Source organism: Passer montanus, unplaced genomic scaffold (genome assembly GCF_014805655.1).
Source record: "Passer montanus isolate IOZ18808 unplaced genomic scaffold, ASM1480565v1 scaffold163, whole genome shotgun sequence".
Classification (NCBI taxonomy): domain Eukaryota; kingdom Metazoa; phylum Chordata; class Aves; order Passeriformes; family Passeridae; genus Passer; species Passer montanus.
The window spans coordinates 358,431-382,372 of NW_024363494.1; the positions used below are offsets into that span (position 1 = coordinate 358,431).

At 56.9% G+C, this 23,942-nt stretch overlaps 5 protein-coding genes across 12 annotated transcripts in view; 4 read left to right on the forward strand and 1 right to left on the reverse strand.

Moving 5' to 3' along the window:
• LOC120499568 (mas-related G-protein coupled receptor member H-like) overlaps positions 1 to 11,122 on the forward strand; it is a 30,557-nt gene extending 19,435 nt beyond the window's left edge. The window contains exons 2-4 of one of the 7 annotated variants that reach the window (XR_005626911.1): positions 1,110 to 1,226; positions 3,601 to 4,755; positions 6,771 to 7,087. Coding sequence is in view for 4 of the 7 variants with exons in the window: in XM_039703420.1 (XP_039559354.1) it covers positions 1,221 to 1,226; positions 3,601 to 4,683 (1,089 nt within the window). In the remaining 3 variants the exon portion in view is untranslated. Of the gene's footprint in view, positions 1 to 1,109; positions 1,227 to 3,600; positions 4,841 to 5,613; positions 7,088 to 8,636 lie in introns of those variants that run through there. The other 6 variants (XR_005626912.1, XR_005626913.1, XM_039703423.1 and 3 more) reach the window with 6 other exon arrangements.
• A 300-nt stretch (positions 11,123 to 11,422) lies between these two features.
• On the forward strand, positions 11,423 to 13,470 carry LOC120499571 (mas-related G-protein coupled receptor member H-like). Its single transcript, XM_039703429.1, has one exon. The coding sequence runs from the start codon at positions 11,455 to 11,457 to the stop codon at positions 12,385 to 12,387; it is 933 nt and encodes a 310-aa protein (XP_039559363.1). The 5' UTR covers positions 11,423 to 11,454; the 3' UTR covers positions 12,388 to 13,470.
• Positions 13,471 to 13,478: 8 nt separating this feature from the next.
• LOC120499574 (mas-related G-protein coupled receptor member H-like) lies at positions 13,479 to 15,073 on the reverse strand. Its single transcript, XM_039703432.1, has 2 exons — positions 14,049 to 15,073; positions 13,479 to 13,688 (listed from the first exon to the last, which is right to left on the reverse strand). The coding sequence occupies exon 1, from the start codon at positions 15,065 to 15,067 to the stop codon at positions 14,150 to 14,152; it is 918 nt and encodes a 305-aa protein (XP_039559366.1). The 5' UTR covers positions 15,068 to 15,073; the 3' UTR covers positions 13,479 to 13,688; positions 14,049 to 14,149.
• On the forward strand, positions 14,743 to 19,068 carry RHOD (ras homolog family member D). 2 transcript variants are annotated; one of them, XM_039703437.1, is made up of 7 exons: positions 14,743 to 14,758; positions 15,385 to 15,719; positions 15,832 to 16,966; positions 17,425 to 17,512; positions 17,727 to 17,836; positions 17,923 to 18,057; positions 18,157 to 19,068. In XM_039703437.1, exons 3-7 carry the CDS (start codon positions 16,838 to 16,840, stop codon positions 18,322 to 18,324), a joined length of 630 nt encoding a protein of 209 aa, XP_039559371.1. In that variant the 5' UTR covers positions 14,743 to 14,758; positions 15,385 to 15,719; positions 15,832 to 16,837; the 3' UTR covers positions 18,325 to 19,068. The 2 variants fall into 2 exon arrangements, with proteins under 2 accessions (XP_039559371.1, XP_039559370.1); XM_039703436.1 differs by lacking the exon at positions 14,743 to 14,758 and adding an exon at positions 14,936 to 15,075.
• A 471-nt stretch (positions 19,069 to 19,539) lies between these two features.
• Positions 19,540 to 23,942, forward strand: part of KDM2A (lysine demethylase 2A) — a 33,035-nt gene continuing 28,632 nt past the window's right edge. Inside the window, exons 1-2 of the mRNA XM_039703368.1 lie at positions 19,540 to 19,649; positions 20,843 to 20,947. Coding sequence (XP_039559302.1) covers positions 20,906 to 20,947 — 42 coding nt within the window. The 5' untranslated portion in view covers positions 19,540 to 19,649; positions 20,843 to 20,905. The remainder of the gene's footprint in view (positions 19,650 to 20,842; positions 20,948 to 23,942) is intronic.

A 23,942-nucleotide genomic window follows, 5' to 3' on the forward strand; every position in this document is an offset into this window, starting at 1 on the left:
GGGCTCAGCATTGCCCACCCCGAGTGCTCTGTGAGTGTCAAGGCAGAGATCTCCCCAGAAATCTTTAATTTTGTGAGCCAGGTGCAAAGGTCTCTCTGCCTACAGAAATTCTTCCTCTCCACGGCCTTCAGCTGCTCCCTCTGCAGGTTCAGATGGTGCAGCAGCAAGGAGAGGAGGAGGTCATGGTCCTCAGCACAGCCACCCCCTTCCAGGAGTAAGGTGACACCTGTGTTTGTCACCACAGGCTCCACGGGACATTGCCGACATCCCTGAGGCATTGCTGAGGTCACCAGCCCCACGACATCACACACCTTCTCTCCAGCCCCACCACATCCACACCTTCTCTCCAGCCCCACCACATCCCCGGTGCAGAGGAGCATGGAATTGCCAGGAGGAGTGGAAGCACTGCTGGGGGTCCCGTGTGGGGCAGGAGAGGAGTGGGGATGTCTGGAGGGGAAGGCAGCCTGGGGGGAATTTCTAGAGGATGTCAGAGGGGGGCATGATGCCTTAGGATTTTAGCTTTTCTATTTTTCAAGTTTTGTACTGCATTAGTCCATAACTCTAAACTCCATATAAAGTGTTAGTTAACTCTCTTCACCTTTTGGGCAGACAAAACAACCCCTTTAAGGCCGGAATTCAAGGACATTCTACTGCCTCAGGCCTGGAAAAGTATACACAAAAGTGAATTGGAGGAGGGCAAGCTGGGGGTAAATGACTTCATTACCTGAAGCTGAAATTGGAGGATTAATGCCCTCCCTGAGTGCTCAGATCTTACAGGAGACCCTGCCTTGAACTTTTCCCTTAGCCATGTGCTCTTGCTTCTTGTAACAGAAGTTGCCCGAAAAACCACTGCAGGCCCCCTTATCTGTTTCTGCACTGCCTCCAGCCACGTTTATCATCCTGTGTCCACATCTTTACATCCATTTATCTCTCTGACCAGTCAGTTTTAAAGTAACTTCAGGGGAGTTGAAAAAGCTTATTCTCTCTTATTTATCAACCCCCTGCCAAACAGCCCAACCCTCCGACCTCCCCCTCCCACCCCACAATTCCCACCACCCTACTCCTCCCCGGCACATCTCACTCCTCCCACTGAATCCTTCCCACTGCAGGGAGCTGCTGAGGAGCCACATGGTCCATCCCTGGATTCTCCAAGCACTGACTGCCCATCCACTCTGACTACAGCCAGGAGCCACATCCCACTGCCTGCCCAGCGTCCATCCATGGAGGTGAGCGCCGCTTCCCCTCTTTTCACCTTGCCAAAGGATGTACCTGGTCAGTGTGACATCAATGTCTCCAGTGTGGCCGTGCACATTGTGATACTGCTCATCAGCCTCTGTGGGCTGGCTGGAAATGGGGCTATCCCCTGGCTCCTCCACATTGATGCCATCACCGACTTCATCTCCAACCAGGCCATCACTGACTTCCTTTTCCTCATCTTCATGGTCCCCTCCACCCTGCTCTTCCTTGTGGAGGAAGTGTCCTGCTCTGCTATAATGCCCCAAATGTATTTGAGCTTGCTTTTCCAGTTGTCACTGTTCTCCTACAACATGGGGCTGTTCTGACTGATGTTCATCAGCATTCAGAGGTGCAGGTCCATCCTATGCTTGTTTTTCTGTGGTTGCCAACTTCCTGAGCGCGTGCTGTGGGTGTTGATGAGTGCCCTCTTCTGGGCCTTGCTCTTCGTTGCCATCGCTGTCAATCCAGTGGTGACCTCCCTGTGCCAGTCACACGAGCAGAAGCAATGCCGGGTGGCTCTCACCTCCATGTATGCCCTCAACCTCTTCCTGTTTGCTGCACTCATGGTCATTTCCAGCACAATTCTCTTCATTCATTTCAAGCCTGGGTCCCAGCAGCAGCAACACAGGAGGCTCGACATCGTTATCTTCCTCGTTGTACTCCTCAGTCTACCCCTCAGTCTCTGGTCTTTCCTGCAGCAGCTCGGTTACACGGTTGTGCCCTTCCAGATGGTTTTCCTGCTCACCTGCATCACCAGCAGCATCAAACCCTTCATTTACTTCTTGGTGGGGAGCTGGAAGAGAGCCTACTCCATGAGGAGCTGCTGGAGACACTGCTCCATGCAGAGCTGCAGGAGGCACTCCTCTGTGCAGTCCCTAAGGAAGGTGCTCAACAGGGCGTTTGAGGAGCCAAAAAAAAACATTTCCTATGGAGATGATCTAACCATGGACACCAGGGTCTGAGCCTGTTGATCCCTTGCACTGCACTGCTGAAGGACCCTGGGACAGTGGCTGAGAGATTCCTTGAGTCTCCTGGTCAGTAAATGCCCACAGTGTCACCCTCCCTGTGCTGGGGCATCCCCAGCCCCTTTCCAGGCCGCTCTGGGCTCTGATCCGTGCTTGTGAGGCCTCAGCCTTGAGGAGCAGCCCCTGGGCTCAGCTGCTCTGGCGCTGATCAGAAACACCCTCTGCTCCCAGGAACTGCTGCTGTCCAACCACCTCCTGGGCCTTTATCAACAGCCTTGGGAATTGTTTTCCTTCCCTGAAGGCCACAGCATCCCTGCTCTCCCACTTTCACAGAGAGCTGCCTGCCCGAAGTGTGGCCCGGGTGAAACATTGCTGTGAGTGACGCCCATCCCTTGGGGCCTGTGAGCAGCGGCCCAAAAGGAGACTCTTGGAGCTCTCCTGGGCCCAGCAGCGCTGAGCAGAAGCTCCCTGGGAGTGGGGCCTCTCCGAGCTGGGATCTCTCCCGTCTGCTGCCCTCGGCTGATCCCCGAACGCCGACGGCTCCTGGGCCGATCCCCCAGTGCTCCAGGCCCAGCCCTTGGCCCAGTGAGGAGATGCAGAGGGATCCCCAGGGAGCATTTCACTGCCTGCCAGGGGAATTTCTCACAGGGACCTTGCACTGACTCTTTCTGCCTCTGTGCACACACGTGTGCAGCTGCTGTGGCAAATGTGGCACAAATGCTGCTCTCTCAGGTGTGTTAGTGCCTGAGACATCTGAGTGGGTCAGGCCTGAAAGGAAGTATCAGGCATAAATAAGGATAAATGGTGCTAAGTGATATTTCTCTGCTGAATTGCTAAGATTAATGTATAACTGAAGCACTTCTAAGTTTGCGACTTTACAACAGTATTTTTATCCACTTTAACCACACATAAGACATTAAAATGTTTTTCTTATCTAGTACATAAACACCATTTTCCTAGAACTCATTTCCATGCATCCACTTCCTACTGCGCATCATTTGATGGCCCTGGAGGATCATTCAGAGGTGCTTCTGGTGGTCTCATTCTCTGAGTGCTGTGATGTTACAGGAGACCCTGCCTTGAACTTTTCCTTTGGCCATGTGCTCTTGCTTCTTGTTACAGATCTTGCCCCAAAACCACTGCAGACCCCCGTATCTGTTTCTGCACTGCCTCCAGCCACGTTTATCATCCTGTGTCCACATCTTTACATCCATTTATCTCTCTGACCAGTCAGTCTTTAAGCAACTTCAGGGGAGTTGAAAATGCTATTCTCTCTTATTTATCAAGCCCCTGCACACCAGCCCAACCCTCCCACCTCCCTCTCCCACCGCATCATTCCCACCACCCTACTCCTCCCCTGCACGTCTCGTTACTCCCCACTGAATCCTTCCCACTGCAGGGAGCTGCTGAGGAGCCACATGGTCCATCCCTGGATTCTCCAAGCACTGACTGCCCATCCACTCTGACTACAGCCAGGAGCCACATCCCACTGCCTGCCCAGCATCCATCCATGGAGGTGAGCACAGTGTCCCCTCTTTTCACTTCATCGAACAATGGACCTGGTCAGTGTGACATCAGTGTCTCCAACATGGCCATGCACATTGTGACACTGCTCATCGGCCTCTGTGGGCTGGCTGGGAATGGGGCTTTCCTCTGGCTCCTCCACATTGATGCCCTCACCGACTTCATCTTCAACCAGGCCATCACTGACTTCCTCTTCCTCATCTTCATGGTCCCCTCCACTCTGCTCTTCCTTGTGGAGGAAGTGTCCTGCTCTGCTATAATGCCCCCAATGTATTTGAGCTTGCTTTTCCAGCTGTCACTATTCTCCTACAACATGGGGCTCTACCGGCTGACGTTCATCAGCATTGAGAGGTGCAGGTCCATCCTCTGCCAGTTTTTCTGTGGTTGCCAACTTCCTGAGCGCATGCTGTGGGTGGTGATGAGTGTCCTCTTCTGGGCCTTCCTCTTTGTTGTCATCGCAGTCAATCCCATGGTGACTTCCCAGTGCCAGTCACTTGAGCAAGAGCAATGCCAGGTGGCTCTCACCTCCATGTACGCCCTCAACCTCTTCCTATTTGCTGCACCCATGGTCATTTCCAGCACAATCCTTTTCATTCATTTCAAGCCTGGGTCCCAGCAGCACCAACACAGGAGGCTTGACATCGTTATCTTCCTCGTTGCACTCTTCAGTCTGCCCCTCAGTCTCTGGTCTTTCCTGCAGCAGCTCGGTTACACAGCTGTGCCCTCCCAGGTGGTTTTCCTGCTCACCTGCATCACCAGCAGCATCAAACCCTTCATCTACTTCTTGGTGGGGAGCTGGAAGAGAGCCTACTCCATGCGGAGCTGCTGGAGACACTGCTCCATGCAGAGCTGCAGGAGGCACTCCTCTGTGCAGTCCCTAAGGAAGGCGATCCACAGGGTGTTTGAGGAGCCAAACACTGCCCACAGCACTGAACCTAGCATGGTCACAGAGGCCTGAGCCTGTTGATCCCTTGCACTGCACTGCTGAAGGACCCTGGGACAGTGGCTGAGAGATTCCTTGAGTCTCCTGGTCAGTAAATGCCCACAGTGTCACCCTCCCTGTGCTGGGGCATCCCCAGCCCCTTTCCAGGCCCCTCTGGGCTCTGATCCGTGCTTGTGAGGAGATACAAAGGGATGCACAGGGAGGATTTGCCCCAAATCCACTGCAAGCCTCCTCATCTGTTTCTGCAGTGGCTCCAGCCACGTTTATCATCTGTGTTCTCCTGAGGAGCATGCTGGAGATGGGCTTTTTTCCTCCATCCTTGGACCTCCTATGACCAGGAGGAGCAGAGACCCTGCTGGGAGTCGTGGCTGGAGCAGGGCAGGATCTGGTCTGTCCGGTGGAGAAGGGGGCTCCGGGGATGGTCTGGGGTGTTGAAGATGCAACAGTGTTTTTATCCACTATAATCATACATAGACATTAAAACGCTTTTACTATGGTCTCCATAAACACCATTTTCCTAGAACTCATTTCCATGCATCCACTTCCTACTGGGCATCATTTGATGGCCCTGGAGGATCATTCAGAGGGGTCTCTGGTGGTCGCATTCCCTGAGTGCTGTGATATTACAGGAGACCCTGCCTTGAACTTTTCCTTTGGCCATGTGCTCTTGCTTCTATTTACAGAATTTACCATAAAAATACTCTGTGCTTCCTTATCACTTTCTCCACTTCTCCCAGCCACATTTATCATCCTGTGTCCACATTTTTACGTCCTTTTATCTTTCTGCCCAGTTACTTTTAAAGCAACTTCAGGGGAGTTGAAAATGTATATTCTTTCTTATTTATCAACCCCCTGCACACCAGCCCAACCTTCCAACCCCACAATTTCCACCACCCTACTCCCCTGCACATCTCGCTCCACCCCACTGAATCCTTCCCACTGCAGGGAGCTGCTGAGGAGCTGCATGGTCCATCCCTGGATTCTCCAAGCACTGACTGCCCATCCACTCTGACCACAGCCAGGAGCCACATCCCACTGCCTGCCTAGCGTCCATCCATGGAGGTGAGCACCGTGTCCCCTCTTTTCACTTCACCAAACAATGGAACCACTCAGTGTGACATCAGTGTCCCCAACATGGCTGTAGACTTTGTGACGCTGCTCATCGGCCTCTGTGGGCTGGCTGGGAATGCGGCATTCCTCTGGCTCCTCCACATTGATGCCCTCACTTACTTTGTGGCATTCAATCAGGCCAGCATCGACTTCCTCTTCCTCATCATTATGGTCCCCTCCACCCTGCTCTTCCTTGTGGAGGAAGTGTCCTGCTCTGCTATAATGCCCCAAATGTATTTGAGCTTGCTTTTCCAGCTTTCAATGGTCTCCTACAGTACAGGGCTCTACCGGCTGTCGTTCATCAGCATTGAGAGGGGCAGGTCCATCCTCTGCCAGTTTTTCTGTGGTTGCCAAATTTCCGAGCGCCTGCTGTTAGTGGTGATGAAAATCCTGTTCTGGGCCTTGTTCTTTGTTGTCGTCGCTGTCAATCCCATGGTGACTTCCCAGTGCCAGTCACATGAGCAGGAGCAATGCCGGGTGGCTCTCACCTCCATGTACTCCCTCAACCTCTTCCTATTTGCTGCACCCATGGTCATTTCCTGCACAATCCTCTTCATTCATTTCAAGCCTGGGTCCCAGCAGCAGCAACACAGGAGGCTTGACATCGTTATCTTCCTCATTGTACTCCTCAGTCTGCCCCTCAGTCTCTGGTCTTTCCTGCAGCAGCTCGGTTACACAGCTGTGCCCTCCCAGGTGGTTTTCCTGCTCACCTGCATCACCAGCAGCATCAAACCCTTCATCTACTTCTTGGTGGGGAGCTGGAAGAGAGCCTACTCCATGAGGAGCTGCTGGAGACACTGCTCCATGCAGAGCTGCAGGAGGCACTCCTCTGTGCAGTCCCTAAGGAAGGCGATCCACAGGGTGTTTGAGGAACCAAAAGAAAACACTGCCCACAGCGCTGAACCTACCATGGACACAGAGCCTGCTGATCCCATCCACTGCACTGCTGAAGGACCCTGGGACAGTGGCTGAGAGATTCCTTGAGTCTCCTGGTCAGTAAATGCCCACAGTGTCACCCTCCCTGTGCTGGGGCATCCCCAGCCCCTTTCCAGGCCGCTCTGGGCTCTGATCCGTGCTTGTGAGGCCTCAGCCTTGAGGAGCAGCCCCTGGGCTCAGCTGCTCTGGCGCTGATCAGAAACACCCTCTGCTCCCAGGAACTGCTGCTGTCCAACCACCTCCTGGGCCTTTATCAACAGCCTTGGGAATTGTTTTCCTTCCCTGAAGGCCACAGCATCCCTGCTCTCCCACTTTCCTAGAGAGCTGCCTGCCCGAAGTGTGGCCAGGGTGAAATATTGCTGTGAGTGACGCCCATCCCTTCGGTCCTTTGAGGAGCGCCCCAAAAGGAGACCCTTGGAGCTCTCCTGGGCCCAGCAGCGCTGAGCAGAAGCTCCCTGGGAGTGGGGCCTCTCCGAGCTGGGATCTCTCCCGTCTGCTGCCCTCGGCTGATCCCCGAACGCCGACGGCTCCTGGGCCGATCCCCCAGTGCTCCAGGCCCAGCCCTTGGCCCAGTGAGGAGATGCAGAGGGATCCCCAGGGAGCATTTCACTGCCTGCCAGGGGAATTTCTCACAGGGACCTTGCACTGACTCTTTCTGCCTCTGTGCATACACGTGTGCAGCTGCTGTGGCAAATGTGGCACAAATGCTGCTCTCTCAGGTGTGTTAGTGCCTGAGACATCTGAATGGGTCAGACCTGGAGGCAAGGTCAAGGCATGAGATACCTTTCCAGCTAAATGCTGTTCTTGTTCTTTCTTTGCTAAATTGTTAATTTTAATGTACAAAAGCGGCAGTGGCTGGGAGAAGCAGAGATCTCAGGATTTTCTCTGGTCTGGTTGGGAAGATCCCGAGGTGTGTCTCTGTTAAAAGTCTCTTTTCCCCAGCCCAGCAACCAAAGAAGGAGTCAAGAAGTCTTCAGTTCACATTCTCAAGGTTGTTTATTATTTCTTTATCTAGACACTGCTCATGGTCCTGGGTGCACAGGGCAGGAGCGGGGCTGTCATAGGGGAAAAGGCAGCCCCAGGGTAGGTCCGGAATTTGTCAGAGGGGTTCAGAAGGGTCGGAGAGTTCTGGAAGGGTCTGGATGCTGCTGATCCCAAATGTTCCAACTGGAGGGCAGCAGAGACTGATGGGCAGTGCTTCAAGGAAAGGGAGCAGCCATGGGACATTCTTTACCTGCACAGGACATACAGAAGGATCTCTCCTTGTTCCGTGTGTGGTGAGTTTTACAACAGGGCTTTTATCCATCATAATCACACATAGACATTGAAAGGTTTTTCTTATCTGACACAAAAACATCATTTTCTTAGAATTTATTTGCACATGTCAGCCTCCTAGTAGAAGTAATTATTTGATCCTGAAAGTTCAGTAAGAGGAGTTTCTGGTGTTTGTATTCACTGGGTGCTGTGATATTAAAGGTGACCTTGCCTTGAACTTTTCCTCTGGCTATGCACTGTTGCTTCCTGTAACAGAACTTGCCCCAGAAATACTGCAGGCCTCCTAATCTGTTTCTGCACCAGCGCCAGCCACATTTATCATCCTGTGTCCACATCTTTACATCCATTTATCTCTCTGACCAGTCAGTCTTTAAGCAACTTCAGGGGAGTTGAAAATGTTTATTCTCTGTTATTTATCAACCCCCTGCACACCAGCCCAACCCTCCCACCTTCCTCTCCCACCCCACAATTCCCACTGCCCTCCTCCTCTGCACATCTCACTCCTCCCCACTGAATCCTTCCCACTGCAGGGAGCTGCTGAGGAGCCACATGGTCCATCCCTGGATTCTCCAAGCACTGACTGCCCATCCACTCTGACCACAGCCAGGGGCCACATCCCACTGCCTGCCCAGCGTCCATCCATGGAGGTGAGCACCATCTCCCCGTCTCCTGCCTCACCCACTGAAGATTATCTGTGTGAGATAGATGTCACCAACGTGGCTGTAGACAGTGTCATGCTGCTCATCTGCCTCTGTGGGCTGGCCGGGAACGGGGCTGTGCTCTGCCTCCTCCACAGGAACTCCATGACGCTCTACTTCTTCGACCTGGCCTTTGCTGACTCCCTCTTCCTCCTCCTCATGGTGCCGTCCACCCTGCTCTGCCTGCTGGAGAACATGTCGTGCTCCACCATCATGCCCCTGACTTACTTGAGGACACTTTTCCTGCTGTCACTGCTCCCCTACAACCTGGGGCTGTACCTGCTGACAGTAACCAGCATTGACAGGTGCACATCCATTCTCTGCTCACGCTGGTACGACAGGCACCGTCCCCAGCGTCTTTTGGAGGTGGTGAACGTCCTCTTATGGGCCCTGTCCATCGGTTTCACAGTCACCATTAGTTCTCTGTGTCTCTGCCAGGAGCACGAGCACTGCCAGGGAGCTCACATCTCCATGTACGCCCTCAACCTCATCCTGTTTGCCTCAGCCATGGTCATTTGCAGCACAGTCCTCTTTGTTAAGGTCAAGTCTGACCCCCAGCAGCAGCAGCCCAGGAGGCTTGACACAGCTATCCTCCTCACTGTGCTCTTTGTCCTCCTCTTTGCTCTCCCCCTCAGCCTCTGCAATTTCCTGCAGCAGCTCGGTTACACGGTTGTGCCCTCCCAGGTGGTTTTCCTGCTCACCTGCATCACCAGAAGCATCAAACCCTTCATCTACTTCTTGGTGGGGAGCTGTGGGAGGGACTGCTCTGTGGAGAGCTGCAGGAGGCCTTCCTCCATGCAGTCCCTAAAGAAGGCACTCCACAACGTCTTTGGGGAGCCAAAAGAAAACACTGCCCACAACAGTGCTGCTGCTGTGGACACAGCAGTCTGAGCCTGTGTTCCCTTCCCCTGCTCTGCTGAAGGATCCTGAGACAGTGGCTGAGGGTTTCCTTGAGTCACCTGAGCAGGAACTCTCCCATTTGTGGCACTCGGAGGATCCTTGAATTCCCACCGATCCTGGGCGGATTCTTCCACTCCTCAAGGCCTAACCCTTGGCCTGGTGAGGAGCTGCAAAGGTATCCAGAGTGAGAAATCCAGAAGGGAATTTTTCACAGGGACTTTGCACTCACTGTTTCTCTGCATCCACACACGTGTCATATTTCTTGTTTCATTGACTGGATATCCTTTGTAAAGTTTTTTTTCCATGGTGTGCCTGTATGGTCAGGGCTAGAGTGAACCGGGCCAATGAACTCTGGTGTGCTGATGCTCAATATTAAATGTGGTTTTTACTGATCCCCTTGGCAGTGACTTTTTCAGCGATCTCAAACACTCGTTTGGAACACTCCCGCGGTGTAATCCTGCAGGAGAAGGGAGCAGCGGCATGTGGGAGGGATGCTCTGAGGGGAGCAGGGCTTTCCTCCTCCCTCCCAAGTCCTAGAACACCATGGCCAGGACGGGCAGAGACGCTGCCGGGAGTCCCGGGTGGAGCAGGGAAGGAGCGGGGCTGCCGGGTTGGGAGGTGGCCCGGCCGGGAGTGATCTAGGGTGTCCGAGGAGATGAAGAAGGGTCAGGAAGGGTCAGGAAGGGTCGGGGGGCTCGGAGGCTGCCTGGATGCTGGCGATCCCAAATGTGGCCACCGGAGGGCAGCAGAGCCCCACGGGCCGCGCTCGGAGCTGGGAGGCGCCGGCGGCCCGGAAAGCGGCGGGACGGGAGAGGATGGGGAGAGGATGGAGTGGAGAGCGCCACGGGCAGCAGGGATGAGGATGGGATTGGGAGAGGGCCAGGAAGCTCAGCCGAGCGCCCTTTGGCCCTTTGGGAAGGTTTTGGCAATGATCCCGGAGCTCTTCCCAGAATGCGAAATGTTTCTGACGAGCATCCAGCGGCTTCATCATCAGCACTGCCGGCACTGCCGGCATTCCAGTGCCACCAGCACCACCAGCATCCCTCTGCTGCTGGAGGGACGATGACCCCGCAGTGAAGGGAAATGAGGAATGGTAGAAGCCTGTTCAGAGAGGAGAAGCAATTGGAGAATGGGATATTCTGCAGGGGAGGAATGTTTCTAATCAGGGGGAAATGATGAGCCAATTGCAAAATTCTGTTTGCAGTGTCTGGCAAAAGCCACTTCCTTAGTGGACAAACACCAAAAAAAAAAAAAATCACGATAAATGACTCGGTAGAAATGGAATTCTGACGTAGCCAAAGATGCAATTTCCGACTCCCCCGTGATTCCCCCGAGCCTTGGGGAGCAACACCAGGACAAAGCACAGAGAGGAGCCGGCTGGACGGGAGTGGGGAGCTCCTGGTGATCTGGGCACTTTCTCCTTCATGTCACTGACCTGCCAGGAGCCGCTTTAGGACATGGATCCCAAAGGAGCAAGAAGTACCAGGAAGCGCCGCTGATCTGCACAGACCCCTTTGCCTGCTGCTGCCCCACAGGGAACAGGTCAGTGGAATGGTTTCCTTCCTCCCTACCCCACCTTCCTCTCCTGCAGCAGCTGCTCTGTTCCTGCCATCCTCTCCCGTGACCGCGCTGCTCTCCCCAGGTCCCCCCTCCTCTGCCCTGAGCTTGAACATCCCAACCCTCCCACCCCACAATTTCCACCTCCCTCCTCCCCTGCACATCTCACTCCTCCCCCTCTGAATCCTTCCCACTGCAGGGAGCTGCTGAGCAGTGGTGTGGTCCATCCCTGGATTCTCCAAGCACTGACTGCCCATCCGCTCTGACCACAGCCAGGAGCCACATCCCACTGCCTGCCCAGCGTCCATCCATGGAGGAGACCACCGTGTCCCCATCTCCCGCCTCACCCACTGAAGGAGACGATCTCTGTGATATTGATGTCACTGACGTGGCCATAGACAGTGTGACACTGCTCATCTGCCTCTGTGGGCTGGCCGGGAATGGGGCTGTGCTCTGCCTTCTCCAAAGGAACCCCACCACCTGTTACATCATCAACCTGGCCTTCGCCAACTTCTCCTTCCTCCACTTCGCCGTCCCCTCCACCCTGCTCTACCTGCTGGAGGAATTGTCCTGCTCCACAATCGTGCCCCTGGTGTTCCTGAGGGCGCTTTTCCCACTCCTGCTCTTCTCCTACAACCTGGGGCTGTACCTGCTGACTGCCATCAGCATCGAGAGGTGCACATCCATCCTCTGTCCACTCTGGTACCACTGCCGCCGTCCCCAGCGCCTGTCATGGGTGGTGTGTGCCCTGCTCTGGGCCCTCTCCATCACTGTCATTGTCACCATGACTGCCCTGTGCCACTCAAAGGAGCACGAGCACTGTCAGGTGTCTCTCATCACCATGTATGCCCTCAACCTCTTCTTCTTTGCCCCAGCCATGGTCATTTCCAGCACAATTCTCTTCATTAAGGTCAAGTGTATCTCCCAGCAGCAGCAACCCAAGAGACTCAACATTGTTATTTTCCTCGTTGTGCTCTTCTTCCTCCTCTTTGCTCTCCCACTCAGCCTCTGCAATTTCCTGCAGCAGCTCGGTTACATCACTGTGCCCTCCCAGGTTGTTTTCCTGCTCACCTGCATCCACAGCACCATCAATCCCTTCATCTACTTCTTGGTGGGGAGGTGCAGGAGACCCTGCTCTGTGGGATCCCTCCGGCTCTCCCTCCAGAGGGTCTTTGAGGAGCCAGAAGAAAACACTGCCCACAGTGATGATCCTGCCATGGACACAGCCTTTCCAGCCTGCTGATCCCTTCCCTGCTCTGCTGAAGGACCTTGGCAGAGTGGCTGAGGGTTTCCTTGAGTCACCTGATTAACAAATATCCATGGGATCACCCTCCCCGTGGTGCTGTAATCCTGAAGGAGAAGGGAGCAGGGGCATTGCCAAGGGCCATGTGGGGGGGATGCTCTGCGAGGAGCCCATTGGAGCATGGCTGTGCTCCTCCCTCACGGGTCCTTTCCAACATGGCTGTGATCCCAAAATTCCCCCTGGCACCCTGGTTCCTGCATCCCACTGGGGTGTGATATCAATAAACAGCACCGTGAACCCTGAGCTGCCTTCGCCTCCCGGCTTCCTCTGGCTGCTGCTGCCAGCCGGGAATGTGGCTGGAGGGAGGGGACACACACCCATGGCTTGTGCTCCCTGGAGGAACAGTGATCCCCAGTGCCCAGAGCTGGGCTGGCAGCGCCACAGCCAGCACAGACACGATGGCCCAGGGGCTCAGCATTGCCCCCCGAGTGCTCTGTGAGTGTCACAGCAGAAATATCCTCAGAGATCTTTAATTTTTATTTTGTGAGCCAGGTGCAAAGGTCTCTCTGCCTTCAGAAGTTCTTCCTCTCCACGGCCTTCAGCTGCTCCCTCAGCAGGCTCAGATGGTGCAGCAGCAAGGAGAGGAGGAGGCCATGTCCTCAGCACAGCCACCCCCTTCCAGGAGCAGGGTGACACCTGTGTGTGTCACCACAGGCACTGTGGGGCACCACCTGCCTCCCTGGGGCATTGCTGAGGTCTCCAGCCCCACCACATCCCACACCTTCCCACTATGTCCAACACCTGCCCATAAGCCTCACCACTTCCTTAATCCACCCCGCAACCTCCCACCCCACTCCCCATGCAGCCCACCCATTCCCATCCTTCCCATCCCTCCCAGCCCCGTGCCTGAGGCTCCAGTCCCTCCCCAGGGGCTGCTCACCCCAGGCTGCCTCGCACGGTTTTCGGGAACTGTTTCCCTGGGACATCCCCCTCCAGATCTTCACCCGCGGTGTCCCGCCCCCCAGCCTCCCTTGGAGAAGGACCAGAGGCGACAGCGGGATGGATCCATCAGCGTTTATTGGGGCACAGGAGCGTGGAATTGCCAGGAGCGGGCACACTGCCGGGGATCCCGGGCGGAGCGGGGCAGGAGCGGGGCTGGCAGGGGGGAAGGCGGCCCCAGGGGGGATCTGGGATGTCAGAGGGGATCGGGAAGGGTCCGGATGCCGGCAATCCCAAATATTCCCACAGGAGGGCAGCAGAGCCCGACGGATCGCGCTCGGAGCGGACGCCGGGTGGGAAACCTGCGGGATGGCACGGCATGGCATGGCATAGCATGGGATAGGTACAGGCAACAGGGAAGGGGAGCCGAGATAAGGACAGTTAGGGGATAGGACTGGGGTGGGAATGCAGATAGGGTGGGGATGCAATGATAGGGACAGGGACAGGGACAGGAATAGAGATGGGAATAGGGATAGAGATGGGATAGGGATAGGGATAGGGATAGGGATAGGGATAGGGATAGGGATAGGGATAGGGATAGGGATAGGGATAGGGATGGAGAGGGGGACAGGGATGGGGATGGGGATAGGGATAGACACAACAACATGGATCAGTGGGATGGGAAAAGGGATGGAAAAGCCGCGGGATGCATCCTGACTCACAGGTGCAGGAAGATGACCTGCAGGCCTGGCTGGGAGCAAGGGTGGGCAGCTGAGCATGAAGCCAGCGTGGGCAGCACAGCCGGTGGGACCACAGCAGCCTCTCAGCTGGACATTGTGGTGATCCCTGTCTCCTCAAAGACCCTCCGGAAGGCGACCTGGAGGGACACGACGGAGCAGCGCCTCCAGCAGCTCCCCACCAAGAAGTAGATGAAGGGGTTGATGCTGCTGTTGATGCAGGCCAGCAGGAAGACCACGTGGGAGGGCACAAGGGTGGGGCTGAGCTGCTGAAGGAAATTGCAGAGGCTGAGGGGCACTCCAAAGATGAGGAAGAAGAGCACAGTGAGGAAGATAACGATGTAGAGCCGCTTAGGCTGACGTCTCTTGGAGCCACACTGGACCTTGATGAAGAGGATCACATTGGAGATGACCATGGGTGGAGCAAAGATGAGGAAGCTGAGGGCGTACATGGAGATGAGAGCCACCTGGCAGTGCTCTTGCTCGTGTGACAGGCACAGGGAGGTCACCACGACCATGACGGCGATGGAAAGGGCCCAGAGCAGGGCACACACCACCCATGACAGGCGCTGGGGACGGCGGCAGCGGTACCAGAGGGGGAAGAGAATTGAACCACACCTCTCGATGCTGATGGCTGTCAGCAGGTACAGCCCCATGTTGTAGGAGAACAGCGACAGCAGGAGAAGGGACCTCAGGTACTTCAGGGACACGACAGTGGAGCAGGACACGTCCTCCAGCAGGTAGAGCAGGGTGGAGGGGAACATGAAGAGGAGGAAGGTGAAGTCGGCGACGGCCAGGTTGAGGATGTAGACAGTGATGGGGTTCCTGCGGATGTGGAATCCGAGGAGCCAGAGGACAGCCCCGTTCCCAGCCAGCCCACAGAGGCAGATGAGCAGAGTGGCACCATCTACGGCCACATCGGTGACATTGATCCCACAGGAATCATCTCCTTCAGTGTCCATCACGGGAGATGAGGGAGGTGGGGACGTCTGGTTCAGCTCCATGGTGGAAGGTGGGACGTGGTCCCCAGCTGTGGCCAGAGCAGAGGGGGGTTAGTGGGAGCCCAGGGGATGTGAAGGGAGGGGGGTCCCTGTCAGGTGGCACAGCAGGGCTGGGGACAGGGGTGCCGTGGGATGGCTGGGGGTGAGGTGAGGGCAGAAGGGGGGTTGGATCAATCCAGTCATCCCGACTGAGGACAACCATGGGAGCAGTGAGAGGGTCTTTGGGGACATCCAGGGAGAAACAAGCAGTGCCCAGGGCTGGACTCTGGTCCCGATCCCCTACCTTTCCTTGGGGCCAACCTGTTGGTGTGTCCAAGCAGGGCACGCTCGCTCCCTCCCTCCGGTGCTCCTCGCCACGGTCTTCTCCAGTGAGGAAAACTGGGATCTCCACGTCCTCAGAAGCTCCAAGCAGCCTATTTGTCCCCAAATAAAGCTGCTTTTTGGGGCGTTTCTGCACAATCACGGGTCAGGCACTGAGAGCACTGGGCAGTTGCACACAGGCTGCCTCTTCTCCCGTCAAAATTCTGTTGGTCTTGCGGGAAAGGAAATGTTTTGTCCGAGCAAATACCCCAGAGGACGAACACTGCAGCAGTTACATCTCGTTGTGAAAGAATCTTGATGCTTTTAGGATTCAACCTGATATCTCATGAGACTGGTAATTGCCACCTTCCTAATTGTTTGATAGTGCTCCAGCCTCCTCTCCCCATCCTACCCCGATGCTGGCATCCTTCTGAGATTGTTCATTACCATGTGCATTTTCCTCCCAGCCTCCCAGCGTGAGGATCCCTCTCCTCCGACTTCGTCCTGCACCAGGCCTGGGTGAGAATTTGGAATTTGTTGTCTGAGCCATGACTTTGGATTCACTCCAATTGGTCTGGGGGCTCCAGAGCCCTCCTCGTCCTGCTGGTACTCACTGAGAGAGCCTGGAGAAGCAGAGGGGGTGGCAGGGGACAGCACACACAACCCCACATCCCTCCCTGCAACCTTACACAAGAAGCACCATTCACCCCCACCAAAGTTTTGGGGTGGCAGAAGAGGAGAGGGGAGAGGGTTTTGGGGACATCCAAACAGGGGCACGGGGCACATCACTGCTGGGGTGGCATGTCCCCGAGCAAAGCGGGGTGTCACAGCCTGTCCCACCCGGGTTGGAATCACTGGGAAAAGGCAGGCAGGTGCTGCTGAGCTGGGTGCCAGGGACAGAGGCTCGGGCAGGGCCGGGCTCAGCACGGCGCAGCAGGGGTGTGACAGTGACAGCGGGGCCAGGGCAGTGAGTCACCCCCGTGCCTCTCTCCACCCCTGGACTTTGCCTCCCGCGGATGCTCAGGGCAATAACAATAAACCCCAGGCTCGGAGGCGGGAATGGGGCGCCGGGGAGGGCACGGGGGTCCCATCCCTGGCGGCTGCGCTGTGCAGGGGGATCTGCAGCAGTGGGGTTGGGACGGGCAGTGGGATCGGGAGTGGGATCAGGGGTGGGATCAGGGGTGAGGGTGCGCCTGAGGCAGCGGGCAGGAGTGCGAGGGAGCGTCGCGCAGGCAGGCAGGACATGCAGGTGGCAGCGTGACGCTTGTGCGCCGCGAGGACCTGCCGGGAGAAGGTCACCTGTGTGCCAGGACACCCGTACGTGTGTCCCGGCCACTGTGACGGCCGCGGCGGGCGGGCCCGGCGGGCGGGTGACAGCCGCACCCTGGAGCGGGCGGGCGCTTGCCGCCTGCCTGTCCCCATCCCTGTCCCCGCCGAGGCCACTCGGGCTCCGTGGCCCCACCGGACACCCCCATGCAGCAGGAGCGCGGGGAGCAGAGCCCAGGAGCCCCCGAAACCGAGGTCAAGGCTGTCATCGTGGGGGATGGCGGCTGCGGGAAGACGTCACTGCTGGTGGCCTTCGCCAAAGGGGACTTCCCCAAGGTACCGGGATGCCTGTCCCCTGGTGGGTGGGTGACTGTCCCCGAGCGGGGCAAAGGGCGGTGGCACAGGCACGGTGCCAGCAGCGGGGCCGTTTGAAGCGGGACATCGGGATGGGGGACAGGGGGTGGCCCAGCCTGGGGGTCTGTGACACCTCTGCCTCCCTTGGGGAGTCACGGGGGAGCAGGGTTTGTCCCTCGGTGAGGGCACATAAGGGGCTCAGGGAGTGCAGAGAAGGGGGTCAGCCACAGAGACCCCAGAACCCCTGTCCTGAATCCCTGGGGCATCCATGTGCCCTGGGATGGGGGACAAGGGTACTTCCCATCCCATTGCCCCAGGGAGGAAGCACCACTTCCCACTGCCTGCTTCCCTCCCTGTGCTCCGCTCCATCCCCCCTGGGGTGCCCTCTGTCGCTGCCCCCCACAGCTGCCTGTGTGACCTGTGTCCCTGTCCCCCGCCAGGTCTATGTCCCCACCGTGTTCGAGAAGTACACGGCGTCCCTCCAGGTTGCCGGCAAGCCCGTGAAGATCCACCTGTGGGACACAGCAGGTGGGACAGCAGGGGACAGCCCGGGCAGTTGCGCCCCCCACTCTCCCACCCAGGAGTTTTGGGGTGTCCCACCTGCGTGGGCGTGCCACGGAGGGTGTCCCCTCCAGGGGGTCCCCATGGCCGTGGCAGGGGGGGGTTGACCCGCAGCCATCCCCATGGATGTCACTTTCACGTGACAGGCCGGTGTGTAATGGTTTCCTTCTCCACCCGGCAGGACAGGAAGACTATGACAGGCTTCGCCCTCTGTCCTACTCGGATGCCAACGTTGTCCTCATGTGCTTTGATGTCACCGACTCCAACAGCTTTGACAACATCCTGACGAAGGTAACCAACCCCGGGGGTGCTGCCTGTCCCCCGTCCCCATCCCCGGGTGGCACGTGCCCATCCTGGGGTGACGTGTCCCCTGGCAGTGGTACCCGGAGGTGAACCACTTCTGCAAGGGCGTCCCGGTGCTGCTGGTGGGCTGCAAGACGGACCTGCGGCAGGACCAGGAGGTGCTGCAGAAGCTGAAGGACGGACGGATAGAGCCCGTCTCCCGCCAGCAGGTGGGTGTCACCTCCCGGTGGCACAGGACAGGTGGTCCCGGGCGCGGGACAGCGCGACAGCGGGCTCCTGGGGAGGTCTGACGGTGTGTGTCCCCGCAGGGAGAGGCCATGGCCCGGCAGGTCCGCGCCGTGTCCTACATGGAGTGCTCGGCCAGGTACCAGGACAACGTCGGGAACATCTTTGTGACAGCCTGCAGTGCCGCCATGGGTGCCGCCCGCCGGAGGCAGCGCAAGGCGGGACACAGGAGGGTCTGCGTGATCCTCTGAGCCCCCCGGCTCGGCACAGCCCCCCCGGGACCTCCCGCTGCTGCCTCAGCTCTGCCGCCGCCACCGGAACGCCCTGCCACCCTCGCCACCCGGGGCTGGCACCGCCGGTCCCCGCGGGGTGACAGCAGGAAAGCGTTCCTGGCATGAACTGTCGCGCCTGGATCCCAGAGTCCTGTCCCTTTCCCGCTGGGGATGCCAGCGTCCTGTCCCTGTCCCAGGGATCCCAGTGCCACCACGGCTGCCAGCACCCGCTGCCAGCGGCTCTGGGGACACAGAACTGATCGGGGGGTCACCTTCCCGCTGGCAGGCCAGCGCCGGAGGGGGACACGGGGTGACCGCAGGGCGACCTGCTGCCATTAAAGTGACACAAAACTCACCGGCGTGGACGGTCCCTGGGGCAGCAGCAGCCCCTGCACGGCCTGGGGGCGTCGGGGACTCCGGGGGGTGTTGGGGACATGGTGTGGGTGTCGGGGACATGGTGTGGGTGTCAGGGACATGGTGTGGGTGTCAGGGACATGGTGTGGGTGTCGGGGTCCCGCCATGGGCCCACCATGGATGAGAGACCACCGGGATGGGGTCACCGTCTGGTTTTGGGTTGAGGTGTGTGTGAGCATGTGTCCAGGTGTGTCCAGGTGCGTGCTGCACAAACAGGTCTATAACCATATGTATAGTTATTTTTTTTTTTTATATTTATATACATTATATATAATGTATATCTAACTATATAGTTAATTTATAACCATCCATATCACTATATTTATTTTATATATCACCGCATATAGTTAGGCTACAGTGTATAGTTTATATAAAAACACTGTTCATAGTGTATAACTAAGGAGCTGTACGTAGTTACCTGGGTGGATGTAGGTACCTGCCGGTGTCTCTGCATCCAGACCCCCATGCAGGCGTGCGCAGCCGTGCGGGCAGCCTCGGAGCCCGCGGGGACACCGAGGGACCTCACGGCGGGGCGTTTTGGGCCACGAACCCCCCCAAAATCCCCCCGGGGCTCCCCCTCTCCAGCCCCCCCCGACAGGGGCGTGGCCACGCGCCGGAGGGGGCGTGGTCGTGGGAGGGGACGTGGTCTGTACGGGAGTGGGCGGGGCCGGGCCCGAGACGCGCGCGCGCGGGGCGGGGCCGTGCTGGGGAGGGCACGGCGCACGCGCGACGCGCGGGTTCGGGGGGGGGGGGTACGCGAGCGGCGGGGCCGGGGGCGCGGCGGGGCCGGGGCGCGATCGCTGCTGACCGGGGGATTCCTCCTCCACCGTCTGTTCTGTTCCCCCCCCCGTGCCGGCGGCAGGAGAGGACAAAGGCGCAGGAGAGACCTGGTGAGCACCGCGGGGTCACCGGCGAGCCCCGAGTTCGTGCGGGGCCCCGGAGCGCGGCCGGGCGGGAGCGGGCGCGGGCGGGTCTCCCCTTGCCGGGCCCCGGGAGGCCGCGCCGGGAAGTTGAGGAGGGGGCGGCGGGTGCCGGCTGACAGCTCCCCGGGGACCGTCCGTCCCTCCCGCCTCCCGTCCTGCCCCGGCGGGGGCGGGCTGGGGCGGCCCGGCGGGCCGGGGGTGCCCCCTCCCCCGCGGCGGGGCCGGCGCGCTGAGCTCCGGTTGTCCGGCTGTTTATAAACAGAGTTCAGCAAGTGCGGGGAAACTGCCTCCCTCGGCCGAGCCGGGAGTCCTGGTGCCGTGGTTCCAAGGGAGGCAGGGGTGGGGAAGGTGCTGGCGGGACTGGGAGCGCTCGGCTGTGGAAGCCGGGGAGGAGCAGGATGGAGCGAGTTCTCCCTGCGTGGTCCTAGCGGTTCTGTAACCCTGCGAGGGGGATGGCGGATCCCCTTCCTCGATCCTATTCCCCGATTCTTCTCCCCGAAGGTCTGTCCTAGGGATTAAGAGCCGTGCCATACCCAGGCTTTGATTGGTTTCTGTCCCTTTAAAAAAAAAAGTGGAGGTGCCATCTGACGCCCTGGGAGGTTTTCCCAGGTTGGTGTGTGGTGTCACAAGGTGGCACATTTGGAGAGCTCAGCATTTAGGTTTCCTCCAGCCAGGGGTTAGATCCCTAACTGCTTCCCTGCTTGGGTGCTGTATGTAGGAGAGATCCCATATGCCTTCCCTGATCATGGGACATACCCTGTACCACTCTAGTTTCTCCCAGGTGCCACGGTACAGGATATCCCAAGGACAGTGATTGTGTTGTTTGGAGAAGTTGGCTCTCCAGTGTTTAGTTTTGGAGAAGCCAGGGTTTGACAGCACTTTCCCTGTTTTTTATCCCACTGTGGGCCAGAGGAGCTGCTGGTGGTAGTGTGGAGCCAGGGTGGGAGACCTGCAGCTCCTGTTGTGTTACAGAAGAGCTGGTGAAGTCGTTTACCCTGACACTTATTCTAAGTTAAAATAGGAGCATTAAAAGTTGGGGTGGGCTCACCCACTGGGTTCTCTCAGCCCCCAGAGCGGGGTGGGGTTGTCCCCAAGAGAAGGGAAGTGAGGGGTGTGGGTGTCCCTGTGCCCTTTCTCACTGTTTGCCTCTGGCTTCCAAGGAGGAAGAGGACGACGACAGCAGTCCTGGCGTGTCCTTCTCGCTCTCTTCCGAGGAGTCGGAGATGGAGCCCGAGGAGGAACGGATCCGTTACAGCCAGAGACTGGTCAGTAGGGCCTTGAAACAATCCTGTTCCAGCCTTGGAGCAGCTGGGGAAGGGAAAGGCTTTTCCTGGCAGGAGGGTTGAGCAGCCCAAACAGGCTGGTGGTGGATGGATGCAGCCTGCACAGAGGTGTGGGCTTGGCCTAGGTGGCTTTGTGGGTCCTTATGTGGCACTGAGTTTGTCCTAATGAAGGGAATTTGGCTGCTGAGCTCTGGAAAGTGGGGTTGGAGGCTGAAGCTGGGGAAGGAGCTTTGGGATAGCAACATGAAACTGGTGTCAGTGTAGTTTCTGTCACAACAGGTTTTTTTCTGAGTGTCTGTGACAAGCAGAGCACCTGAAACACTGTGTGTTACCAATCTGGATTTGAGTGGCTGTGAAAGCTGAGGGAGCCAGCTCCAGCTTCAAGCTTCCTGGGCCTGTGTCTCTTCCCAGTGTTTTCTTCTGAAGGGAGCTGTTCCAGCATTCAGCTCCCAGTCAGGCTCTGCCAGGAGCTCTGGTGTTTGTGCTGGGAGACTGCATGAATCCAGTGGTCTGGGAATTGGGCTGTAACTGGGAACAGCTTGGGAGCAACTGCTCTTAGAGTCTGAGGCGATTTTCCCAGAGATCCCAGGGATGGAGGGAAGCTGCTGTGTCTCCCACGCTGTTTTGAGGCAGTTGCAAGCCCCCAGGGAGGGCAAGTGGCAGCTCTGTGGTGGGTTCGCTGTGTCACAGCAGTACCTGTACCCTCCCCTTCAAGGTGCTGCCCATAAAGGTGAATCTTTATCCTTTATTCCTCTGGAGTCGTTTGGTGCGAGGCTGTGTGGTTCTTGACATTAAGCTTTGTCCTCAAGATGAGCAGTTCTGAGTGCTGGGGAGTTCCCAAGTGCTTTGGTGGATGTTTTAATTTGGCATCAGCAGCAGTCCCACCTCCTCCCTCATCCTGACACATTTATTCCCACAGCTGTGCAGGATGCAGCTCAAGGTGCTGGTTTGAGTGGGCAGTGATCCAGGACTAACCCAAAACATCTGGATAAAGATATGGCAGGTGAAGGGGGCTATCAGCCAGGAACTTGTCAGTTTAAAAATGCTCATCATCTCTCAGATAAAAATCAGGAGGAGTTGGTGTCCTGGTGCAGGTGGGCTGGGCTCCAGCAGAATGTGCTAAGCTGGATAAATGCCTGCAGGCTGATGAGCTCTGTGCTTAAGGGGTTTGGGAAGGCACATGGGCAGCAGGGTGAGGTTCACCTGGACTTGTGTGGCCTCGTGTGCATGTGTTGTCTGTGCTGGCCTGAGCCCCAGGGAGGAGGCATGACCCCTGTGTGGTGGGTGAGGCTTAACTCCTACCTCCTGCCTTGCTTTTCCTGGAAACTTCCAGCTCATTATGTGCCCCTGCTGTGTCAGTGACACTCTCCTGCTGAAGGACCCTTAAAAGATGATTATTTTTCTTCTGTAGAGCATGATTTGACTTACTCTAATATCCCACATGTGCCTGGGACTTGGGAGCTGGGTTAGTAGGCCTAAATGAGAAGTTCCAAGTAGGGAAGCAGTGAGCTTGGTGGTACAGTGTGTTTCTGCTGTGTGACTGGGGCTCAGTTAGCAAAAAATAAATGTATTTTAAAAAACCAGTCCAGGTGTGATAGTAGTTCTACCAGCCAAGCAACCTGAACCAGAATAGTTTATGGTGGTGAAGGAGCTGAATTAATTGTGTGGTTTGGTGGTACCAGCTGAGATGGCAGAGGCAGTCTGTTCTCTGGTGTGTTAGGTAATCACACTGACAGCATCTTTTTCCTGACTAGTTTCTGTTAGGGCATAGAGAAAACTTGAGTGTTCTGTGTTATTTTATTTAGTTTGCACTAATGTTGCCTTCCCCTGCTTCAACAGAAATCTGATGTGTGTCTGTTTTGTGAATGAATATATCAGTGTTGGTGCAAGATCTGGGTTTGGAGGAGAATTTCACCTCTGTTTCAGGCACAGTCATGTTCCTGCAGGAATTCTCTTGTGGGTCACACATGCCTGTGTGGCACAATGACACTTTGATTAGGTGGGTTGCACTGCCCTGAATGTACTTTCTTCTTAGTTCAGGCTCTGCATCCATGACTCCCAGGATAACACAGGCCTGGGTGAGTTGCTCTGGGTTCAGGGATATCTTGGGAGGATGTCTTGCACCCATCCAAGACCATCTGTGGGAGAAGCTGTGTCCTGGTGAGCTCTGGGAGGCTCACACAGCCAGTGGGTGATGCTGAGTGTGAAGAGGACACAGAGGAGCAAGTTATGGGATATTCGTGCTCCTCGCCCAGAGACTGGGAGCAGTGGAGGTGGGACTTGCAGTCACTGTGGAGTAGTTTCCTGCTAATTCTCTGTGAGTGTAGTTCTGCCCAGCTGCATAACGAGGCAGTTCCTGGGGCTTGGGCATTTTCTTACAGCATTTCAAGCTGGAGTTGCGTGTTTTGCAGGCCCTTAACCGAGGAGCTGAAATGCTCTATTGTGTCCTGAGCCTGAGTGACAGTCCAGCCCTGGCACTAACAATGCCATGGTCCCTCTCTGAGACTTGGAAATCTTTGCTGGCTGTCACTGGGTGGTTGCACCCAGCCCATGTCACACCAGGCTGTTGGGCTCCCCACAAGGAGCCTGGACTCCTTAAAGGCTCTGGAGAAAAAGAGCCATTGGCCTGCTGCTCACAGAGGCTGCCTGCCCTTCTGCAGAGCAGTCCTGCCATGTTCCTGGGTGCTGGAAGTGTGAGGAAATCTCACCTTCTGCCCGCTCCAGGGCTCATTTTGGCAGGCCTGTGCTGTGAACTGAGACTAGCAAGGCCCTGTGAATTGCAAGCTGGGATTAGCACATTACCATAGTGCTGCCATGTGCTTGCAGTGACAATGTTCAGGGTGAGAAATGAAGGGCAGCAGTGCTGGATCACTTCAGAATGACTTGGGAGCACAGCAGGGGACTGCCATTATCCAAAGGACAAATCCTGCTCATCACAGCCTTCCCAGCAGTCTGTATCTCAGGGTGTGGTTCCCAG

Bases quoted from the DNA above. Each gene is read 5' to 3' on its own strand.
- LOC120499574 (XM_039703432.1), bottom strand. From the start codon at position 15,067: ATGGAGCTGAACCAGACGTCCCCACCTCCCTCATCTCCCGTGATGGAC.
- LOC120499571 (XM_039703429.1), top strand. From the start codon at position 11,455: ATGGAGGAGACCACCGTGTCCCCATCTCCCGCCTCACCCACTGAAGGA.
- RHOD (XM_039703437.1), top strand. From the start codon at position 16,838: ATGCAGCAGGAGCGCGGGGAGCAGAGCCCAGGAGCCCCCGAAACCGAG. The intron at 16,967-17,424 runs GTACCGGGATGC...GTCCCCCGCCAG, and splicing joins CCAAAGGGGACTTCCCCAAG to GTCTATGTCCCCACCGTGTT. The intron at 17,513-17,726 runs GTGGGACAGCAG...TCCACCCGGCAG, and splicing joins CCACCTGTGGGACACAGCAG to GACAGGAAGACTATGACAGG.